At 42.6% G+C, this 22,841-nt stretch overlaps 1 protein-coding gene across 1 annotated transcript; it reads left to right on the top strand.

Annotated features, from left to right (window-relative positions):
- The first annotated feature begins 19,811 nt into the window (after positions 1 to 19,811).
- On the top strand, positions 19,812 to 22,504 carry acod1 (aconitate decarboxylase 1). Its single transcript, XM_056251829.1, has 5 exons — positions 19,812 to 19,838; positions 19,980 to 20,141; positions 20,235 to 20,324; positions 20,476 to 20,675; positions 21,344 to 22,504. The coding sequence occupies exons 1-5, from the start codon at positions 19,827 to 19,829 to the stop codon at positions 22,311 to 22,313; spliced, it is 1,434 nt and encodes a 477-aa protein (XP_056107804.1). The 5' UTR covers positions 19,812 to 19,826; the 3' UTR covers positions 22,314 to 22,504.
- Positions 22,505 to 22,841: the final 337 nt, after the last annotated feature.

The raw sequence follows: 22,841 nt of genomic DNA, 5'->3' as shown, positions 1-22,841 counted from the left end.
CTGTCAAAATCGTTACATGAGAAATTGTATAAAAAATTCACAGACAACATATGTTCACATTCATGGCACAATTCAAACGGGATCAGAAAATAATTATTTTCTCTCATTCACTTGCATTGACGCTTTTTCAACCTAGAGGTCCACTTGGAGTTTTACGGATGGGCGGGACTTACCAGCTCTATAAAAAACAGCCAGGACGGTCAGGACAGCACGTGAAAACAGGACATGTCCTGGGAAAACAGGACGTTTGGTCACCCACAACGGTGTTAGTTGTGTAATAGTGGCCCACAACTGATTAGCAGAAGTATTTCAGTAAGACAGTAATAATGTGAGTGAACCAGTTAGCAGGAGACCAACACAATATAAAACTCAAAACTAAGTATTTTGAACACTATCTTTCAAGAGCAAGCGGTTTGCGAATCCTACATTGAACTCCGAGATTTGAGAAGCAGTCGTCAGTAAAATAAAGGGAACACAGAAAAAGTTTAGGATTATACTGCTGTGGTATCGTGGTAAAGATGAATTTTAACCACTGATTCCTCACATGCTTGTCCTTGGGCAGTGAAAAAAACTGGCTTTACCTTCACATTGTAGAGCACAGCGTCTTCTCGACATGATGCTATCCAGTATCCACAGGAATCAGCTGCAGTGTTTGATATTCAAGTTTTTCCTGGTGTCTGTGCGGTCAATAACTGGGGCAATATGCCCGAAATGTTTTGGTGTTTCTTCTTGACGTCACAACGAAACGGCTTATGACTCGTTTGAAAAACAATTAATTTCATTAACTCAGAGTCGACTCTTACTTTTGAAAGACAATAACTTATATACGGTGCACTTTCAGATTTAAAACTTTGCAGGATGTTTTCATTCACTTGGATGTATGTTTGTATGTACACTCACGTAAAGGATTATTAGGAACACCATACTAATACTGTGTTTGACCCACTGTCGCCTTCATAACTGCCTTAATTCTGCGTGGCATTGATTCAACAAGGTGCTGAAAGCATTCTTTAGAAATGTTGGCCCATATTGATAGGATAGCATCTTGCAGTTGATGGAGATTTGTGGGATGCACATCCAGGGCACGAAGCTCCCGTTCCACCACATCCCAAAGATGCTCTATTGGGTTGAGATCTGGTGACTGTGGGGGCCATTTTAGTACAGTGAACTCATTGTCATGTTCAAGAAACCAATTTGAAATGATTCAAGCTTTGTGACATGGTGCATTATCCTGCTGGAAGAAGCCATCAGAGGATGGGTACATGGTGGCCATAAAGGGATGGACATGGTCAGAAACAATGCTCAGGTAGGCTGTGGCATTTAAACGATGCCCAATTGGCACTAAGGGGCCTAAAGTGTGCCAAGAAAACATCCCCCACACCATTACACCACCACCACCAGCCTGCACAGTGGTAACAAGGCATGATGGATCCATGTTCTCATTCTGTTTACGCCAAATTCTGACTCTACCATCTGAATGTCTCAACAGAAATCGAGACTCATCAGACCAGGCAACATTTTTCCAGTCTTCAACTGTCCAATTTTGGTGAGCTCTTGCAAATTGTAGCCTCTTTTTCCTATTTGTAGTGGAGATGAGTGGTACCCGGTGGGGTCTTCTGCTGTTGTAGCCCATCCGCCTCAAGGTTGTGCGTGTTGTGGCTTCACAAATGCTTTGCTGCATACCTCGGTTGTAACGAGTGGTTATTTCAGTCAAAGTTGCTCTTCTATCAGCTTGAATCAGTCGGCCCATTCTCCTCTGACCTCTAGCATCAACAAGGCATTTTCGCCCACAGGACTGCCGCATACTGGATGTTTTTCCCTTTTCACACCATTCTTTGTAAACCCTAGAAATGGTTGTGCGTGAAAAATCCCAGTAACTGAGCAAATTGTGAAACAATCAGACCGGCCAGTCTGGCACCAACAACCATGCCACGCTCAAAATAGCTTAAATCACCTTTCTTTCCCATTCTGACATTCAGTTTGGAGTTCAGGAGATTGCCTTGACCAGGATCACACCCCTAAATGCATTGAAGCAACTGCCATGTGATTGGTTGATTAGATAATTGCATTAAGAAATTGAATAGGTGTTCCTAATAATCCTTTAGGTGAGTGTATGTTTCACTAGATGAAAGGTCATTTTCAAAAATCCATAATAGGGGCACTTTAAACGTTTGTATAATTATAGCCTACTAAAACAGTAAAAAAAAAAAAAAAAAGTCAGTAAAAAAATAATTGTCAAATTTTGTATTTTTAATTAAATATAGAAATTATTTAATTATTACAATAAGTGTGTGTGTGTGTGTATATATATATATATATATACATATACATATACATGTTTTTACAAACAAATGTAACAATCAATTCGCACACCTACAGGTAATAGATATGTGCGTAGGACAGAAAACCAAAAAGTAGTGGTACTGATAGTGTGCAGTACTTTCTTTTGTTCTTTACGAGTAAATGTAAAAGTGCATTAACTGCATTTATATACAGTCAAGTCATGTCTTCTTTTGTGTTGGGTGAACAATCCCTTATATTGCTTTTAATTTCGAAGATATATTAACTTTGGGGAAACATTTAACAAAGATATTTGGAAATGGAAACTTGAACTTGAGCACAATGTATATTTTTATTATTTTTCTCATATATGCAATCAAATAACAACGTTCTGGCAATCAATTCCACAACTCAAGAGTTGATTATAGTTTTGAACTTTTGATATTTATTGTTTGCCTGAGTTTAGAAATTATTTTTTTCATATTTATCACATGCATACAAGAATTTAAGATAATATAACCAATATAGTATAATAATAATTTAATATTATTATGATACTATATTGATTATATTTTCTTAAATTCTTGTATGTGTATAATAATATAGTCTTCAAATGTGGTTTGAACGGTTGCTTCCGACCAGTCCATCAGTGGCTTCCACATAAATAATAATCAGCTTGAATTTTGTTCCATTCAGGTAATTCTGGTGTTAACGTTGCCATTATCACAAGACTGTGATCTGCTGTCCGGAATCAGGTGGTTTGTCTTCGATCAATCTGTACAGCCACTGACATCAGTAATGACTGGTGGTAATTGATGCTTTACTACACTCTGCTTTTTGATGCTTTTATTGCAACTCAAAAGGATGACAACTTGACTAAAATATATATACATATGGGTCATTCCTGGGATTCGGTAATATTTCAACTTGGACTTTTTTAATTTTTGAACTACATATGATTACATTTCTAAATACCCCACATTATTAGGTACATATCAAACCTTAAAAAAAATCATATTTTCCCATCTCAGGCATTAAAGACTTTAAGTTTTTTTTAGATTTGTACACCTTTTATTCTCAACCCTGTAACGGACAAAATTGAATTAGTTTAAACAGGATTTTACACAAAACTTGTTATAAAACAAACATCTACCTACTGCTCATGTGTCCCTCATACCAATTCAATGCCTTCAAATGTAACATTTATGATCATTTTCACATTTGTATGTGATGGAAGTTACAAATATCCTAATTGTTTGTCCGTGGTCTCTTTATTTTAGTAAGAAAAAAAAATTAATTTAGATGTTTCACTAAAACCACAATTTTACTTTGTTAGCCCTTAACATGTCAGGTGGTAATCAGCAAGAAATGCTTTAATTTTTAATTGTCTTCCTTATTTTATTTTCCAAAAACTTTAATGTGACAGGGTTGAGAATACTGTGATGGGGTTGAATACTGTAACAGGGTTGAAAGGACACATTGGCCTACTTTTAATTTGTATTTGTTTAATACGAAAATCCCTCTTTGAGACTCAAACAAAACACTATTTTATTATAGGCAACCATGTAATAAAGATATAGTCCTATTTAATTTTTCGTTTTTACTTTATTATCTGAACTGCAGTGAGAATTTAAACAAATAAAACGTCTCGGGTTACGACTGTAACCCTTGTTCCCTGAGAACGGAACGAGACACTGCGTTGACTACGACACTTTGGGGAACGCCCTTAGCGTAATGCATCTGAAGTATGAATGAAACTAATCCAATCCTGATTGGTGCTGCATCATGACGTAACATGTGACGGCATACACGGAAGCTACAAAGGGACGCCGGCACACAACAGAGTTAGCTTCCGCGATGAAGCAAGTCGCATCCAGGCAGGGAAAGGCGTGGCAGAGGGACGCAGTGTCTCGTTCCCTTCTCAGGGAACAAAGGTTACAGTCGTAACCCGAGACAATGCCCTTTCGAGGGAACTCGAACTGCGTCGACTACGACACTTTGGGGAACGAGTACCCACTATGCCACAACGAGCCCTGCCTGTCCCAGTGTGAAGCTGCACACAGGCACACTTAGGACGAGAGCACTAGAGTGCCTGGCGTAGAAGAAATGTCCAGGCTATAGAATCTGATAAAAGTATGAGGGGTGGCCCATCCTGCTGCATCGTACACTTCTTGGATCGGGGCACCTGAAAGGAGGGCTCTAGAGGACGCCATGCCTCTGGTTGAATGAGCCCTCACGGCCAAAGGTGAAGGCAAGCTGAGCACCTGATAGGCCATAGAGATAGCCTGAATGACCCAGTTACTGATAGTCTGTTTGGATGCGGGAAGCCCCTTCTTGGGCGACCCGAAGCACACCAGCAACTGATCTGACTTCCGCTATGAAGAAGACCTATGAACATATATCTTGAGAGCTCTGACAGGGCAGAGCAAATTAAGTCTTACTTCATCCGCCGTCACGTGAGGTGGAGGATGAAAGCCTGCAGAACCGTAGGCCGTGCCACATTAGATGGCACTTTAGGCACATAGCCCGGCCTGGGATGCAAGATAGCCTTAATGTTGCCTGGAGCAAACTTCAGGCACCCATGAGATATAGAGAGCGATTGCAGCCACGTACACCTTGAGTGTGGAGGGGGTAAGACCAGCCGAGAAGCGATCTTGGAGGATCTCCAGCACTGAAGCCAACCGGGCAGTTAACTGGGTCCACCTCACGCTCTCTACACAAAGTGGAAACACTTTCCACTTTAGGCCGTACAATGTCCTCGTGGAAGGAGCTCTGGAACTGAGTATGGTCGCAACCACTCCAGCCGACAGGCCAGCCTCTAGGTACTGACCCCCCTCAGGGGCCAGGCCCAAAGCTTCCACATGTCTGGTCGAGGGTGCTTAATATTGAGGCACCCTCTGGAAGCAGGTCCCTCCTTAAAGGGATCTGCCAAGGCTGGCATGCCAGTGCTATGATGTCTGAAAACCATACTCAGGTCTGCCAGTACGGGGCTACTAGAAGTAGGCTGATCCCGTCTCTCTGCCTCTCTGCTGTTGATGTGGGTGCCATTTCTGACTAGGATGCCTGTTGAAGTTTAAGTGGAAACATTACATCAAATATTTTATCTATAACAAAAATATGAGTTAAAATATGAGTTGGTAATAATATATTACTGAAATTAAACTTTTAAATTGAAATCATTGATTAAATTAAGTGAATAACTCAACCCTGTCACAAAGTTTACAACCCCGAAACAATGACAAATGTGACGGGGTTGAGTGTGATGGGGTTGAGTTTTTTTGCTTAAAATGGCCACTGCTCTTAATGTGGTGTAGAAGAGTGGGCCACATGGCAGCCAATGAAATAAGTATATTTTACATTCTCTTACGAGAGGTTCTCTCGTACTGCGTAATATCTTACGCTAGCGGAAAACCTCTTTTCCTCGAGATATTGAAGCCAAAAAATTATCCTTAATTTTGTATTAATGCAAAACGCATTGCAACAGCAAGCAGACATAGGCAAGGCGGCTTAGCGCGCCTATTGGCTGGCCTGTGGCAATTGCAGCAGCCTATCGAGAGAGGCCATTCAGTGACAGTCCAATGAGGGCGCTTCGCGCCCATTGCGTCACGCTCCCGCCGTAACGGGCGTGGCCTAGCCTTATAAATACGGCTCGATGGGCTGATATACTCTGATTTTCATCTCTTTAGCGGAGCGTTCGCACCGACTGGATCCTGAGTGAGAAGCCGCGCCGTCGATACAGCTTTCTGCGGGACGAGCCCTTGCTGCTGAAGTCGCTGGCCTTCATCTCGCCGCCTTCAGCCGCCGTTCCTGCTACGCTATCCAGCGTTTCTATATCCTTTCATTGCTCTGTGTTGTGTGTGTGTGTGTGTTCGCCCCGCGACGCACACTTTACCTAAAAGAGCCGCGTCTTTTTCAATATGCCTTCCTCTTGTGGCTCGTGCCGAGCCCCACTCAGTGACGGGCACCACCATGTTATCTGCGTTTCCTGCCTGGGAGAGGATCACGCAGCTCTCGCGCTCGCCGACGGCGGATGCCCTCACTGCAAGCTACTGCCAATGGTGACTCTGCGGACTCGCCTGGCATTCTTCACAGAGACTGCACTTCAGCCCGCTTCAGTGCCGCGCCATAAAAAGCGCCGTGCCCAGCGGGTCCCTGAGCCTCCTCGTTCCCGCGAATGCTCGCCGGTGCGCCCGCCAGCTTCGCCAGCGTCGCTCTGCTCGCTCACTGATGGTCAGCGGCCGCGGTCTGCCGCCGCTTCCGTCATCGATGACGACGAGCCAGCGATCTCTGCAGGGGAGGCCAGCTGCTCTCTACTAGCATCGGACAGCGAGGATTGGGCGAGCTCCGTGGACCTCCCCCCTCTGCCAGTGCACCGTCATCTAAGAGAGCCAGCATCGAGTCGGAACTGATGCGCCTTCTCTCGCAGGCCGTGGCGAGCCTCGGCCTCGAGTGGGAGGCGCCCGCGCAGCCCGCGCGCAACCGACTAGATGGGTGCTTCCTGAAAGGCGACCGCACCCCAGCGCCGTCCAGGCCAGCACCATTTCTTCCTGAGCTTCACGAAGAAGTGGCGAAGTCCTGGACCGCCCCCTTTTCGGCCCGAATGCGTCCCTCTGTTTCTGCTGCATTCTCCACGGTGGACGGTGCAAAAGACAGAGGCTACCACTCCCTGCCCGCCGTGGAAGAAGCCGTAGCGGCCCATCTTTGCCCGCCCTCTGCTGGACGGCGAGCTAAGACGGCCCTACCATCAAAGGCTTGCCGCACCACGTCAGCCCTGCACTCCCGCGCTTAAACCGCCGCTGGGCAGGCTGCGTCGGCTCTCCACTCTATGGCTGAGCTGCAGATACTTCAGGCCGACCTTCTCCGGAAAATGGACGAGGAAGGCCAGGAGGCTATCAGCATGCCGGATCTACGCAGCGCTACAGACCTGGCTCTTCGCGCAGCGAAATCCGCAGCACAGGCCGTGGGACGGATCATGGCGTCTCTCACCGTCGCCGAGAGACATTTGTGGCTTACGATGTCTGAGATGCCGGACTCGGAGCGCTCTGTGTTCCTCGACGCGCCCATCTCACCGACTGGACTATTCGGATCTTCCGTCAAAGATTTCGCGGAAAGGTTCGTTGAAGTTCAAAAGACATCACAGGCTCTGAAGCACTTCCTCCTGAAGTGCTCTAGCTCCGCAGCAGGTCGCCCTAAACAGCCGTCTGCTCGCAGCTCTCAGCCTCAGCCACCACCAGCCACCGCTCCACAGCACCGCCAGGCCCGGGACCATAGACCACGCTCTCGCTCTGCAGGCCGCCGCCCCTCTCCGCGCGGGCCCCGGCCAAAGATTGAGATCAAGCCCGAGCCCTCGAAGTCGTCCTAGCACGCCTAGGAAAACGACGGTGTTCAAGTCCCGCTGCGGCCGGATTTTCACCAAAGTTTCTCGCTCGTTCAGTTCCAAGAATTGTGACTGTCCCAGTGTATTATGCAGTAAACAAGTCGGCTCCACAGCCCGCTTGCCTGCACCCAAACGCCGTTTTTACGGCGACCCAGATAAATCAAATAAAGTTTGCAAATTCTGGTGTTCCGGCCTCGGCCTATGGTGTTATGAGTGTAATAAAAATGCCCACAAACCTGTGCCCATTTCTACACACAAACACAGCCCGCCACAATGCAGGGCTCGCACAAATAAAATCGCCTCGTGTCGATTGTGCATCAGATATAGTGAATGTGCCCACGTCCCAGTGCCCACAAACACTACACACCACATGTTTCACGGCGCGCGTCGAATCCACGGTCAAAACAGAAGTAGCACACCTACTTCAAGCCGAAATAGCGACACTTTTGAGCAAAGGGGCGAAGGGGGTTTGTACAGCAGATATTTCCTGGTCCAAAAGAAAGACGGGGGTCTCAGACCCATTTTGGATCTAAGGCATCTGAACAGAGCGCTCATGAAACGCCGGTTCAGAATGCTCACAACCAGAAAAATCCTCGCGCAGATTTGCCAGGGGGACTGGTTTGTGTCAATAGATCTGAAGGACGCTTATTTCCAGATTCAAATAGCATCACGTCATAGGCGTTTTTTGAGATTCGCCTTCACGGGCCAGGCATATCAGTACACAGTCCTACCGTTCGGCCTGTCCCTTGCACCCCGTACATTTACGAGGTGCATGGACACGGCGCTCGCGCCTCTGAGACTTCAGGGCATGTGAGTCTTGAACTATTTGGACGATTGGCTGATTCTAGCTCGGTCCCGACCAGAGCTCATAGAACACAGGACCATGCTACTCGAACACCTCGAGAATCTTGGTCTCACAGTCAACTGGGCGAAGAGTTCGCTGTCTCCCAGCCAGGAAATTTCCTTTCTGGGCACAGAACTGAACTCGCTGTCTATGACAGCGCGACTATCGCCAGAGCTTAGGCTGAACATTCAGCGCTTCGCGAAATCCTTCCGCTGCGGCACCATAGTCCCGCTCAGGAGATTTCAGAAGATGCTGGGCCTCATGGCCTCAGCGTCATCAACACTCCAGCTGGGTCTGCTTCGCATGCGCCCACTGCAGTGGTGGCTGAAAGCGCGAGTACAGGCTCGAGCTTGGGCCTCCGGTCATTTTCGCCTCAGGGTCAATCAGGAATGCGTCGCAGCCCTGAAACCTTGGCAAGCGAACGACTGGTACCAGTCAGGTGTAAACCTGGGGACTTCCTCGAGTGTGCAGGTAGTGTCCACGGACGCCTCCACCTCGGGATGGGGAGCGCTGCTCGAGGGCAGACCGTTCTTCGGCCAGTGGTCAGAACGGGAGAAGCTCCTACACATAAACTGCCTGGAAATGATGGCAGTTGGTCTCGCGCTGAGGCGCTTCTGTCCCCGAATAAAAGGCCATCACGTCTTAGTCCGCTCGGACAACATGTCAGTGGTGGCCTACATAAATCGCCAGGGCGGCATGGTTCACCCTGGCTGTGTGGAACACTTAAGTGACTAGCTCCCTTAGGATGCTAAATGTCATTGAGAATGATGCATCCAGCCTCTCTTCTCGGACTCTGTGTGAGTCCCTGGTGATTGTGCAGTATATGAGCCCCGGGCACATGCCCTTGGGACTTTGGTGTCGGATCCCAGCACGCACGGCGTTTTGCATTGTGTTACCCTAGCGTATGATATTACGCAGTACGAGAGAACCTCTCGTAAGAGAACGTACTCGGTTACTAACGTAACCTCGGTTCTCTTTAGAGAGGGAACGAGTACTGCGTATCTTGCCGTGCATGCAGTACGCTGGTTCGCTTCAGCGATGAAAACCAGAGTATATCAGCCCATCGAGCCGTATTTATAAGGCTAGGCCACGCCTGTTACGGCGGGAGCGTGACGCAATGGGCGCGAAGCGCCCTCATTGGACTGTCACTGAATGGCCTCTCTCGATAGGCTGCTGCAATTGCCACAGGCCAGCCAATGGGCGCGCTAAGCCGCCTTGCCTATGTCTGCTTGCTGTTGCAATGCGTTTTGCATTAATACAAAATTAAGGATAATTTTTTGGCTTCAATATCTCGAGGAAAAGAGGTTTTCCCCTAGCGTAAGATATTACGCAGTACTCGTTCCCTCTCTAGAGAGAACCGAGGTTACGTTAGTAACCGAGTACGTTTTTATGGATTAAAATAAAATTTTGAAAAGTCATAATTTTCCATCTTAATTGTATGTGATGGGGTTGAGTTGTTAAACCTGACAGTACCCTCCCTGACTATAATACACCTCAAAAAATTTATAAAAAGTGTGATATCACTCACCTTCTTCTGCACCATGCTGTTGAAGAGAGCTGAATGATGCAACTTCCTGTGAATGATGTCACATATGGGTGGAGTCTAAATTATTATGGGCGGAGAATGGTTGGCGTGACGGGGTTGAGTTAAGACTGAGGGACGTAACTTTATAAGTTGTTTTTTATCAAATATTTTGCATTTTTTTAAACATTTCTTTTCAAAAGCAAAGAACACAAATAAATACTTGCATTATTGCCGAAAATTATAGACACTGTGCACATTTTATTAATTATTTTCAAAGTACAAATTCAGCGAATTACCTCAGGGACATGACAAAATGCTTGCTGTAAGACAGAAATAAAAATGTTTTAATGATAAAAATTATTTAAATGCAATAATTATTTGTATTCATTATAAAGGACATACCAAAGTATTGTGAAAAGCTTTTAACATTTCATTTTGGTGAACCACCACTTTCAAAAATCTAGGGGACTGAAATATTACCGAATCCCAGGAATGACCCATATACTATAATTGTGTTCACTTCATTAAAGGGTCACTTCACCCATTTGCATTAAAGGAGCTGTATGTAAGAAATTTATTTCAATTAATAATAAAATGGCTCTGAAATGTCACTAGACATTAAGAAATCATGTACATTTCAAATACTTATATCACTGACAACAGTAGTCCGGCCAGGATATTGTCATTTAAAAAGTGCAGTTGCAGCCCTCAACTGATGTTGATGTTGTCATGTTGTGTTTTGGTCTGATGCTCCACCCTCCACCTATCGACCAATCACGAAGTCAGTAGTGTTGCGGCATCCGGGTTGCCAGCTCTGCTCTAGTTACCACAGCTGCAGCTCGTCACGTCCCTGCTGGATCCTGCAGCCGATCTGGCAACCTCGAGTCAGGGAGGAGGGGGAGGGGATACACCGCTCTACAGTAATTTGACAGTGATTGCAGTACTAGTTTTGGCCACAATCTTACATACAGCTCCTTTAAGGTTTGTATTGTTAGAAACCCTGTCATATATTATAATGATGGTGGAATTTTGCTTGTTTTTTTTCTGAGATGGGAGAAAAAAGGATTTAAGTGTTTTACTTCCGTCCTATCGTGACGTAAATATCGTCATTTTGCGTCACGATAGGACGGAAGATAAATTTCATTGCATATTAAGAAAACTACAGCCTTTAGCTCATTATTATTCAAGGGCGTGGGACCCACTCACCCCACCGGCCTATTACAGATCAGTGGGTGGGACTAAACCTGAAGAAACTAAACTATTAATCCGCCATCTTGCTTGGAAGACAGCAAGCTAAGCTAACAAGCGCTCAACCAGTTAGATTTACCATAATGCCTGAATTTACGACACACGATATGGAAGACGAGGATTTTGAAAATCTTTTGCTCGAAACTGATGTTCGTGGCTATTTATACGAGCCACAATATAGCGAAGAGCAGCTGAGGCTGATGGAGGAACAAGAGGCGGCGGCGGCGGCGTCGCAGGAGACCAGCCCGGCGCAGACGAGAAGCCCGGGCTTGCTCGCGCTGTAGCGAATTGGTGGTGCTCGTGCTGTAACTGTGCGCCTATGGACACCGAGCTAGAGTCTGTCTGCTGCAAAGAATCTCTAAAATGCCAATTCCTTCTAGAAGAAATGTCAGAGGCAGACACGGACATGGAGTTTTGTGCACACGGACGTTTGTGTTGTGATGTGAACCATCCTAGTGTCGCACCCCATATGTTCTGACTGGAACATCCAGGTATCATGCAATAATTCACCATATATAAAGAAATACAAACGAGGAGTAGCTGCTAATTCGCTAATGAGTTTGCCAATGTAACGGGGTTCGTTGTTGTGGGAAGAATGAGACGGGAATCGGCGAACATTTAAACATTTTAATAGTAAAATAAACAAATACAAAACAAAAGTATAAGCCAGCAGCCCCTCAATGCTGGCCACATACAACAGAAACAAAACACACCATAAAATCAGGCCTGTTCCTCTCTCGATCTGCCCTGTCGTCGCTCCTCGGTGAGAGACGCGAGAGAGACCGGTGCGTCTCACAGGTGTCGTTCATTATCACTCACGCCACCGGCCTCGCGCCGCTCTCACGTCCCTCGTCCTGCTCGCCACAACCAACTAACTATACATTTTGTGTGAAATGAATTTCTAACTCTGTTGGCAGCTAACGTTAGCCCTGTAGAGTAGACGAAAGAGTGATTTCTCTGATGTTTGCGACTTTGCGCTGTTCTGGATTAGTGGGAGTGGCTTGCGGAGCTGTGCAACGTGGTGCATTCTGGGAGTTGTGGTCTTACACACAAATGCGCCCTAAAGTTATTTTCTGTCTTTTCTCGGTCAAGAGGGCACCAAATTCAAAATTTATTTTACATTTCGACTACATATATGACCCACTTTCAATAAAGATTAATGTTGAAATGGGTGAAGTGCTCCTTTAACCACATAACAACGCTCTGGCAACCCACAACACATGGTCTTTTTAGTTTTGAGCTTCTGATGTTTTAGATAGTTTTCATGTTGTGATTGTTTGTTTTACTTTAGTTTTTTCAGTGTTTCTATAGTTTTAGGTTCTCAATACATTTTGTATTTTAGTTTTAGTAAGGTTTTAAGACCTGAAGAATGATCAAAATGCATTTAGCAGGTGCAAAAGTAGCCTATATATAAAGTTTCAGATTTCAGCACTTTCAAAATCTGTGATTAATCTTAATTATTTTAATCAACTCACAGCACTAGTTTTTACGGTATGTTTAACATGTTTTGATTATTGATGCACAAAGAAGCATGTTACAGACAGTCGGTTTTTTAAGCCCCAGTGTACAGATTGTTGTGATAAATAGTATTACTGTTACTGTATACTGTTATAAATAGTTTTTAAATAGTAAATGGTAATTGTTGTATTTTAATAATTTGTACTGCTTGCCTGTATTTACGTGATCATGTGCCTAAGTTTAGAAGTGACTTTTTTAATATTTATCACACAATATGCTTATCATATTAAACCATTCTGTGTTACTTTTGTTCTGTTTGAGAAGTTGCTTGCATCAATCCATCAGTGACTTCCTTGTATATAATCAATCAGCTTGAATTTTCATCCGTTCATCCGTTTCATCTGATGTTGTTGCCGTTATCACAAGACTGTGATCTTCTTCCAGGAACATCATGTCAATCTGCTGCTGTCCTGAATCAGGTGGTTTGTCTTCGTCTGGCATCTCGGCTGATTCCTGTCCACTATGGGAGACCCTACCAGTAGTTGTGAAGTACCAGTGGTGTAGATCTCAGCATCACTGATGCACACAAGCCCTCACAGCACGTCAAGCTGCAAACCGTGTGAGGGACCCTAACGTAACTGGTTAAAAGCAACCGCATATCAACCAAGACCTCAAAACATCTAACAACCGCGTAAGCAAAACATGAAAACCCACTCAGAAGAGTCCAGCAACCACATAAAAAAGGTTAACAACCACACAGAAAACCTTGGCAAACGCATGTCAATGCACAAAAAACCACCCAAAACAACCTGGCATCTATGTAGCGAAGCACTAAAAACAGCTTAGAACAACCCAGGAACCTCATATCAAAGCACTGACAATCACCAACAACATCCTAACAACCACACAACAATGTGCAAAACACTTAATGTACAAAATTAAACGTACTCTACAAACTGTAAACTTACTCTATATGTATTTACATACGTAGGTCCCGCTGTGAGATACTCCATGTGACACTGCGATGACTCAGTGTCTGGGCTTCTTTCTTCGGGGTTCCTCAGGCAGGGGCTCTTCACTGATGTCCACGTGGATTCAAGGAAGAAGCTCTCAGTTATCAGGACACGTCCATCAGGATGCTCCGTCTCCACCAGTGAAGGGCAGTTGAGTGTCAACCACAGTCGCTGTTTGATCTTCAGTCCTAGTTTAAGACTGTAGGGACGCCGCCGACCACTGCGTGTCTTCATCATGGTCTCCGCCACAGAGCGGTAGATGTCCTGGTAGGCCTGTACGCTGTAGCCGTGGATGGAGACAGACTCTTCCTGCTGATTCACTTCCACTGAAGAGACTGAGGATGCTGGACGGATGTCGGGAAGGACAGCAGCATTCTTCAGCGCTCTTCCAAACCTGTGGGTCTTTGAGCTCTGGCAGAGATGCAGCTGTAAGTGTGATCTAACCTGACTAACATTACGGCTGCCAGCTGTGAAAGCACACAGGGGTCTGGACTGGAAGAGACGTCCTCCACCAAGAATCCCCTTAGGTGTGTGGTAAGAGCCCTGGAAGAGACGCTGCTCCATGATTATGAATCAGGAATAGCTTTCCAAATTGGACAAATTGATGAAACTTAGCAAAATGGTAGAATTGTGAAGATCAGGCTTCAAGGCTTCAGAAACAGTTGTGTTGATTTCAAATATCAACTCAAGCTGCTGGACAGACATAGGCTCATTTAAATGTAAACAACACTTGATATCAGCAGTAAGTCAATTGACCGTTCGCAAAGACCCGCCCCCCTTAGTTACTGTCGCTATGTCCGACAAGCTACGCTGCTCTCTCACACACACACACACACCATGTTCTCACGCAGTGAAAAATACATCGCGGACTGACAACACGCTGACAGACAGGGCAGACCAGGTTACTTTTGATATTAAACAAAGTCTCACCTTTCAAATTTGGACATTTTTTTAAAGAAATTTAAACAATAAATACCCTTTTGTGGCTCTTTAATGTGTCGTGGCAGATCGCTGTAGAGCATAAGTTAAAGCTGCTCGTGATCCGATCATCTCTTCCTTCTAGTTCATTTATAGCTTTAAATAAACATGAATGAACATAAGAAGGAATGTTGTTTTAACCGCAGAAAGGCATCAGTACATTCCGTTTTTCAAGTTCAAATCCTCCCATGTTAATCTACTAACTCTCCTGACTGCTTTGTCGGACAAAATGGCGGATGGCGAAGTATGATTGATCAGATCACCTGTCAATCAAGCTCCTTGCGAAGGGTCAATTAGAGAAGCATGAGCTCTATGTTACATGTACTATGTGCTTCTCTATTACCATTACAATCTTCATTTATTAGTTGTGTGTGTGTGTGTGTGTATATGGGTGTGTGAAGTGGTGTCTGTTAAAGCCAGCATTACTAGCATTACTCTGTTAAATTACAGCATTTTCCCAAAAATATCTTTATTTAAAATTTTAAACGTTTTTCAGACATACAAAAGAAAAAATGTACAAAGAAACATAAAAAGACAAAACAAAAGACAAGGCCTCCCCCCACCCTAGAACCCCATGCTCACTCCATCAGCAAAAAGTATAGTTTACATGTCACAGGCTTTTACAAGGCGCAAGAAAGGCAACCACATATCTTTAAAATCCTCAAGTTTTCCTCTCACAATGTAGGTAAGTTTCTCCAGTGCCAGGTTGCTAGACATTAGTTTAATCCACTGGTTTATCTTTGGTCTTTCTGTGTCCTTCCAGTTCAGAGCGATTACATGTTTAGCCTGCAATAAGCAGAAACTAACAAGCTTCCTCTTTTTTGTAGTCCCTTTAAAACCATTAGGAAAAATGTGCAGTAAGCAGAGTTTACCGTCCATTGGCATGTTACATTCAATCAAACGGGAAATAAATGTAGTAACCTTCCAAAAAATCTGAAGTTCCGGACACTGCCACATACAATGAAGAAGAGTGTTTTACATATATTTAAGGCGAAAATCATTGTCCAAAAATAGTTTTCTACATCTGACCTTTGACCTTTTTTTGGGTGCTGTCATTTATAACTGACTTTATCCTATTAGGGTAAATAATTTTGGGCAAATTGTCTGAAACTTCACACACATTCAAATGCATTTTTACTATCTGAAAAGGTATTTGTGCTTCAAAAAAAAACATTAAAAAGCTTTATTAACATTCCATTTCATCTGGTTCTACTATATTTCATTTGGAAGTCACATGTGAAAATGTCAAAAACTTGACACAAAATCAGATGCAACTTCACTACTTTTTTTTCTCTCTCTTGTATGGATTACTGCTGCCTGTAAAACAAATTGCCCCTTGGGGATAATAAAGTTGACCTAACCTTACCTAATCTAACCTGGAAAGTAGTGAAACCATGTATTGGTGTTTCAAAATAATCTTTAACATTGTTTCTTTTTTTGGAATTCCAAATCAATGATTGAAGTGCATTTCATCAAAATGCGTCTTTTTCAGTGTAACCCACACTTTCCACACGTAACTCGATTTTGACCTGTTAGTCGTCATTTTTGGAGCATGAGTGTAGTGAGGCCAATAGGCAGTGGCATCTTTCCTGACCTCTGGTTGTAGTATGGATCACATCTTGCAAACTGGCATAGGAGAATGTACCAAAATGTCTGATTTCCACAACAATCTAGGACTTATATTATTCATTTCTGCCAACACCCTCACTGTTTCTATCCTCCTTGATCTTCAACTTCTTCACTTCTTACTACGTTCTCGTGTTCTAGTGCACTGCCGTCCCAGTCATCGATACTTTCTGGAAAAGGTACAGATTTTCCTCTCTGTCTTCTATAAACTCCTAAAACACAGGCAGAAAGGCTATTATACTGCCTGCCAGTACTGAACAATAGTGTAGCTACACAGAAAATATGTACCCCCTAAAAGGTCTTTGTCATTGATCACAGATTTTTTTTATTTAACTCTTTGAGTTATTGATTTTACAAAATGTGCATTAAAAATGACCCAAAACTTAAAGGGTCACTCCACCCATTTGCATTAAGAGGTCCATTGTTAGACAACCAGTCATACTATTGAATGGTCGTGCAACATTCTTTCATTTTCCCCTGAGACGAGAGAAATCTACTATTTACCTTTTTCACTTCCTCCTACAATGACGCAAAAATCGTCATTTGACGTCATTGTAGGAGGAAGTGTAAAAAGGGGGGATTTCTGTATAGACTACAAGCACAAATTCCCACCCTTTCAAACCCGCCCATAGGGGGTTGTGCCTAATGCGCTAACAGAGCTATCACAGATCAGTGGGTGGGACTTCACTTGCAGATACTGAAAGCAATATCAGCCATCTTGTTTATAAGCTAAGCTAACAAGCGCTGTGGAGATAGGAAGTTACGACAATGACGGAAGAAACTAAACATGATATGGAAGTAGAGGATTTTGAAATTCTGCTGCTCGAATTCGCTCTTCGTGGCTATCTTTACGAGCCGCAATATAGTGAAGAGCAGCTGAGGCTGATGGAGGATCAGGAGGCGGCTGCCTGTCGCGAACGAGGAGCCCGGACTGGGTCGAGCTGAGGCGGACTGCTGGTGCCTGTGCTCTCGCTGTGCGCTACGGACACAGATAGAGTCCGTCTGCTGCAAAGAATTTCAACGATCGCAATTTCTCCTAGACGAAATCTCTGAATCAGACGACCACACGGACGTTTGTGTTGTGATGTGAACCATCCTAGTTTCGCCTGACTGAAAATCCAGGTATCATGCAATAATTCACCATATAGAAAGAAATACAAACGAGTAATTCACTAATGAGTTTGCCAATGTAACGGGGTTCGTTGTTGTGGGAAGAAGGAGGCTGGAACGGCGAACATTTAAACATTTTAATAGTAAAATAAACAAATACAAAACAAAAGTATAAGCCAGCTGGCCACACACAACAGAAACAAAACATAAAATCAGGCCTGTTCCTTTTATGCTTCCGCTCCTCCGTGAGAGATATGAGACCGCTGCACAGGTGCCATTCATTATCACTCGCGTCGTCCTCTCACGTCCCTCGCCCTCGTCCTGCTCGCCACAGCCAACTAACTAGACATTTTTTGTGAAATGAATTTCAAACTCATTTAGCAGCTAGCCTTCTTGTAGACGGAAGAGTGATTTCTCTGATGTTTGCGCTGTTCTGGATTAGTGGGAGTGGCTTGCGGAGCTGTGCAACGTGGTGCATTGTGGGAGTTGTTGTCTTACATACAAATGCGCCCTAAAGTTATTTTCTGTCTTTTCTCGGTCAAGAGGGCACCAAATTCAAAATTTCTTTTACATTTCGACTACATATATAACCCACTTTCAATAAAGATTAATGTTGAAATGGGTGGAGTGACCCTTTAAGAATAAGCATTTGGATTTACAATTATTATTTAAAAATAGAATTTATATGTATTTCCCAATCTAAAATGAACTCACAATGGAGCCTTGGCAGAATGTGACCTATGTGCTAATGTCTCCTTCACTTCCTTGTTGCCAAAAATGTCAAGCTCATGGCACTTTTTTTTTTTTTTTGGTTGAATATTAGTTTTTTAAATGCAATTTTCTCTGCACCATTTATAAAGACGATACACCATAGGGTTCAATTACTGTTCACATTTTTTTTATTCTATTTTTTGCCTGTCTTGATTTTGTTATTGCAGACACCAAGGGCGAAAAGAAACTTGAGGTTGTGAACGAAATATTGTGCGGCTGAAAAGAATAAAGCAAAGATACACATTGATTTATCAAAATTTATATAGTAATCTTTAGTCATTAATAATATTTGACTGCTCACTTGGTTTAGATTTGTATCCTATCAGAAAAGTAAGTCAACAAATAATTTGTATTTATTTTAAAGCACGCAAGTATTTGGTTTGTTTACTGTTTTATGTTTGTTAACTTGCGAATCAATATATATGTCTGCATTTCCTTACATTATCTGCTAGAAAAATATATTTGTTATATTTTTATAGAAAATATATATTCCACATCTTACTCCAATATTGAAGGCTTTTAAAGCCAAAATAAAGAGCGTATTTACAGGTTTCAGTGATTCTCCATCCCAGAGCACCAACTGCACATTTTGCACAGGTCCTTTATTTGACACCCAGTTCAGCTCACGAGTACTTTAGTAAGGAGCTAATAAGCTCAATTCATGCATAACGATGGGATAAAAGCATTTACTGAACCAGAATGGTTCAGTAAACAACAAGACTGAAAAAAAAAAAAAAAAACTGTTTAAAAAACAATTTAAAGCCAGTCAATAAGACTGGCTTTAAACTGTTCTATAAAACATTCGTAAGACATTTAAAGAGTAAATCCAAAACTTAAATCTTTTCATTGAAAACGGTCCTGTTAATATTGATGACATTGACCGCTGGAAAGCCTAATAATTGAATATGAAAGTACACTAGCCAATATGATAAGCTATATTTCTTTTACTTTACAGGGGTCACACTCATGTGACACTTTGAGGAACCAGTGACTGACAGAACACTGTCTCTGACATAGACAATAGAAATTCCGGATTTCACACATGCTGGAGATACACACTTACTGTGGATGCAAAAGTGTCATATCATGTGATTTCATGATTATCTTTTGTCAATTTTATTCCATGAAAGCACTCTGATTTAATGAAATGATTTAAATTTCAACCTGTAAAAAGACAGTATTTTTCTAATGTGTGGGCACATCTAATCACTGTTAATGAGAAGACAATTTCTTACAACCTCCACACAGTATTATGTATAATTTGATACAAAGTTTTATTAATAATAATACTTTTATTATTGTTATTATTTTGTTTGTTTTATATTTGTGTTTTAAAAAAATATTACTAAATATTTTGTGGAAATACATTGTAAAATCAAAAAATATGATTGAAAATGATACAGTATAGTAATGTTTTTGTACAAAGTTTGAACTGATTTAATTCCAAGGTAGTCACAAATTGTGAAACAATGCACTTCACACTATGGTTAAGTAACCTTGGAAAGTTGGTGGGTAGTGAACGTTGCTCATAGGGACATTGGTATATAAGGCAAATGTTACCACGCTGAACTCACAGTAGGATTCATTCGTCGCACAATGATCAGAAAGGTACTGACTTTTAATCATCTATGTTAGATAATTCATCCAGCGTTATGTTTTTTACCTCTTTTGCTACAGTTAAAATTCAAATGCATCAAAAAGTATTCATGCTGTTGATGGGCTAATAGGTTTGATCTTTTCTTTGCTCAGGGTGTTACTGAGAGTTTTGGGGCAGCAGTCTCCTGTCTGAACACATCTCATCTGACAGATGAAGTGATTAGAAGGAGTAAGCGAATGATACTGGACACGCTGGGAGTGGGATTACTTGGAACCAGTACTCCAGTCTTTAACATAGTCCTTCAGAGCAGCCAAGTAAGGATGCTGTTTCAATAGAGGGATATTGTTAGGTTAACCTCCCTTTGTGTCTGTCTCTTATGCACATTTCTTTGATCATTTATAAATTAGAGGCAGCAAGCAGTGGAAAACAGCAAAGTCTGGGGAAGACCAGGATTATCTCTTCCACCTCAGTATGCTGCCTTTGTTAATGGTGTTGCGGTAGGTCATTTTAAATACTCCCCTTCAGATACTCTGGTATGAACTAGTGATAAAATCAATAATTTCTGCATAATCAAGATGGTCCTGCTAGAGCATGTATGTATTCTCTCAGATGGGTGCTTGATAATGGGATGTGTTCCTGTGCTATTAGGTGCACTCTATGGACTTTGATGACACCTGGCATCCAGCCACTCACCCCTCTGGCGCTGTGTTGCCGGCTCTCCTGGCACTGGCTGAAACACTGCCTGATAAACCCTCTGGCCTCGAGCTGTTGCTGGCTTTCAATGTAGGCATGGAGGTTCAGGGGAGACTCATGAGGTTTTCTAAAGAGGCTCATAACATTCCCAAAAGGTAAAATATTTTGTACAATTATGCACTTTTTAAATGAAATATCAAATTAGATCAAATAAATTCTGGCCCCCATTTTATAACTTTTTTTTTTTCTCAAATAGACTAATCATTTTAAATTTGAGTATATGGCTGAAACTTTGATATTTATGGAATATCAAAGTATAAGTACTGAATGAAGCAAGTGGCAATCTATATAATCTATACAAAAAACAAAATTGCAAATGATCAAAAAAATGTGATTGTCATTTCTTATTATTATCAATGTTGAAAACAGTTGTGCTTAATATTTTTGTGGAAACTGATATATCCACCCCAAACCAGAATTTTTCAAAAAGTCCTCAATTACATAATTTGAAATAAAAATAGTTAGTAACATTATAAATCAGTTTTGACTAATATAATGCATCCTTGCTCAATAAAAGTATTTTTTTTTTTTAATCTGACCCCAAACTTGAATAGTAGTGTACATTTCCAATTATTTGAATAAGCATCAACTAATTATCAATTGGGTATATTTAATAAAAAAAAAAAAAACTTAAATTGGCTTTATTCATAAAATGCAAGCAGAACGACTGTCCACACCTTTACTGTTTTAATTAATAAAGTTTTTTTTTTTTTTTCTAAATGTATTTATTATATATATATTCTGATTCATGTGTCCCTCTCAGATTTCACCCGCCTGCAGTTGTTGGGGTTATGGGCAGCGCGGCTGCTTCGGCTAAACTTTTGGGTCTCCCAGCAGCCCAGAGCATAGCGGCTCTAGCGATAGCCTGCTCTTCTGCTGGAGCTCCCATGGCAAACGCTGCTACTCAAACCAAACCTCTGCACATGGGCAATGCTGCCCGCGGGGGTCTGGAGGCCTCCCAGCTCGCTCTCCTCGGCCTTGAGGGCAATACACAGATTCTGGATCTGGCATCAGGCTTCGGGGCCTTCTATCCAGATTATGTCCCTCGCCCACTGGCTGAGTTCACCCCTACTTCTCAGTACAGGTGGGTGTTAGAAGACCAGAACGTTGCACAGAAGCGCTTTCCCGCACACCTCGGCATGCACTGGGTGGCGGATGCAGCAATAGAAGCAAGGGCGACATTTTTGGATAAATACCCAAATGCAGATCTCAGTCAAATTAAGAAGATCACACTCAGAGTGCCCTCATCCAGATATGTAGACTGCCCTTTTCCAGTTAGCGAACACCAGGCCAGACACTCCTTCCAGTTCAACTGCTGTACCGCACTGCTTGATGGTCAGGTCACAGTTGAATCTTTTAGCAAAAGCCAGATGAACAGGAGTGCCCTTAAGGAGATGCTTCTGAAAGTAGAGTTGGAAAATCCACAAGACAATCATTCAAGCTTTGAAAAGATGTATTGCGAAATCGCCGTGGAGACAACACAAGGGGAAATGCTCAACGCACACTGCAACACTTTTTACGGTCACTGGAGGAAACCACTGAGTCATGAGGACCTCGTGAAGAAGTTCAGGGCTAATGCTTCGACCGTGCTGACCCCTGATGTCGTGGAGGCTATTATTTACACTGTAGACCGTCTGGACACAAACCAAGACTGCTCAATGCTTTGGTCATACATGCACTTTAATAAGCACATGATGCACAAGCATGAGCGTCGCTACTCAGCTTTGGCTTGAATTATTGTGTAATGTCACTTGCATTGTTCAGGCTAATAGAAAGTATCTTGGTGAACCACTTGTCTTATTGAAACCTGTGATGACTCTTTTCCTCATTTTCTTATTTTTGTTCTAGCAAACATTTGATGGTAACTATGATAAATCTGTAAATTCCGATGAGGTAAAAGTTAAAAGCACGAGAACCACTGTACTATTGTGATTGAAATTGTTACAAGTAATTTAGAGTTTAGCAAGTGTTCATTTTGAACCTTGTCTATAATGTGCATTTTGAGGGTATTGTGGTTAGCCTATTTCAGCAATGTCAGATTTTTTTTTTTTTTTTTTTTTTTTGTAAATACACAGAATTAAGTAACAGTGCTCTTTCGTCAGATGTCGTTTTTCCCAGAATGCAGAAAGTCAAAGTGAAAGTAACGAGAGAAAACAGAACAGCTCTGTTCATTTTTACACTTTCTGAATGAAAGGTTTCACATCAATTTCTTCTTTGGATTTTATGTCACCGTGTTTTCTGTTCTGTATTTTTTATTTTCT

The sequence above is a fragment of the Rhinichthys klamathensis genome, unplaced genomic scaffold (genome assembly GCF_029890125.1).
Source record: "Rhinichthys klamathensis goyatoka isolate OS25496 unplaced genomic scaffold, OSU_Roscu_1.1 h1tg000090l_1, whole genome shotgun sequence".
Lineage (NCBI taxonomy): Eukaryota > Metazoa > Chordata > Actinopteri > Cypriniformes > Leuciscidae > Rhinichthys > Rhinichthys klamathensis.
The sequence above is the reverse complement of the archived record's forward strand: the minus strand, read 5'-3'. Positions and strand labels throughout refer to the sequence as shown.

Coding starts and splice junctions, on each gene's coding strand:
- acod1 (XM_056251829.1), top strand. Junction 20,142..20,234: donor TAGTCCTTCAGAGCAGCCAA/GTAAGGATGCTG, acceptor TTTATAAATTAG/AGGCAGCAAGCAGTGGAAAA. Junction 20,676..21,343: donor GCTCATAACATTCCCAAAAG/GTAAAATATTTT, acceptor TGTCCCTCTCAG/ATTTCACCCGCCTGCAGTTG.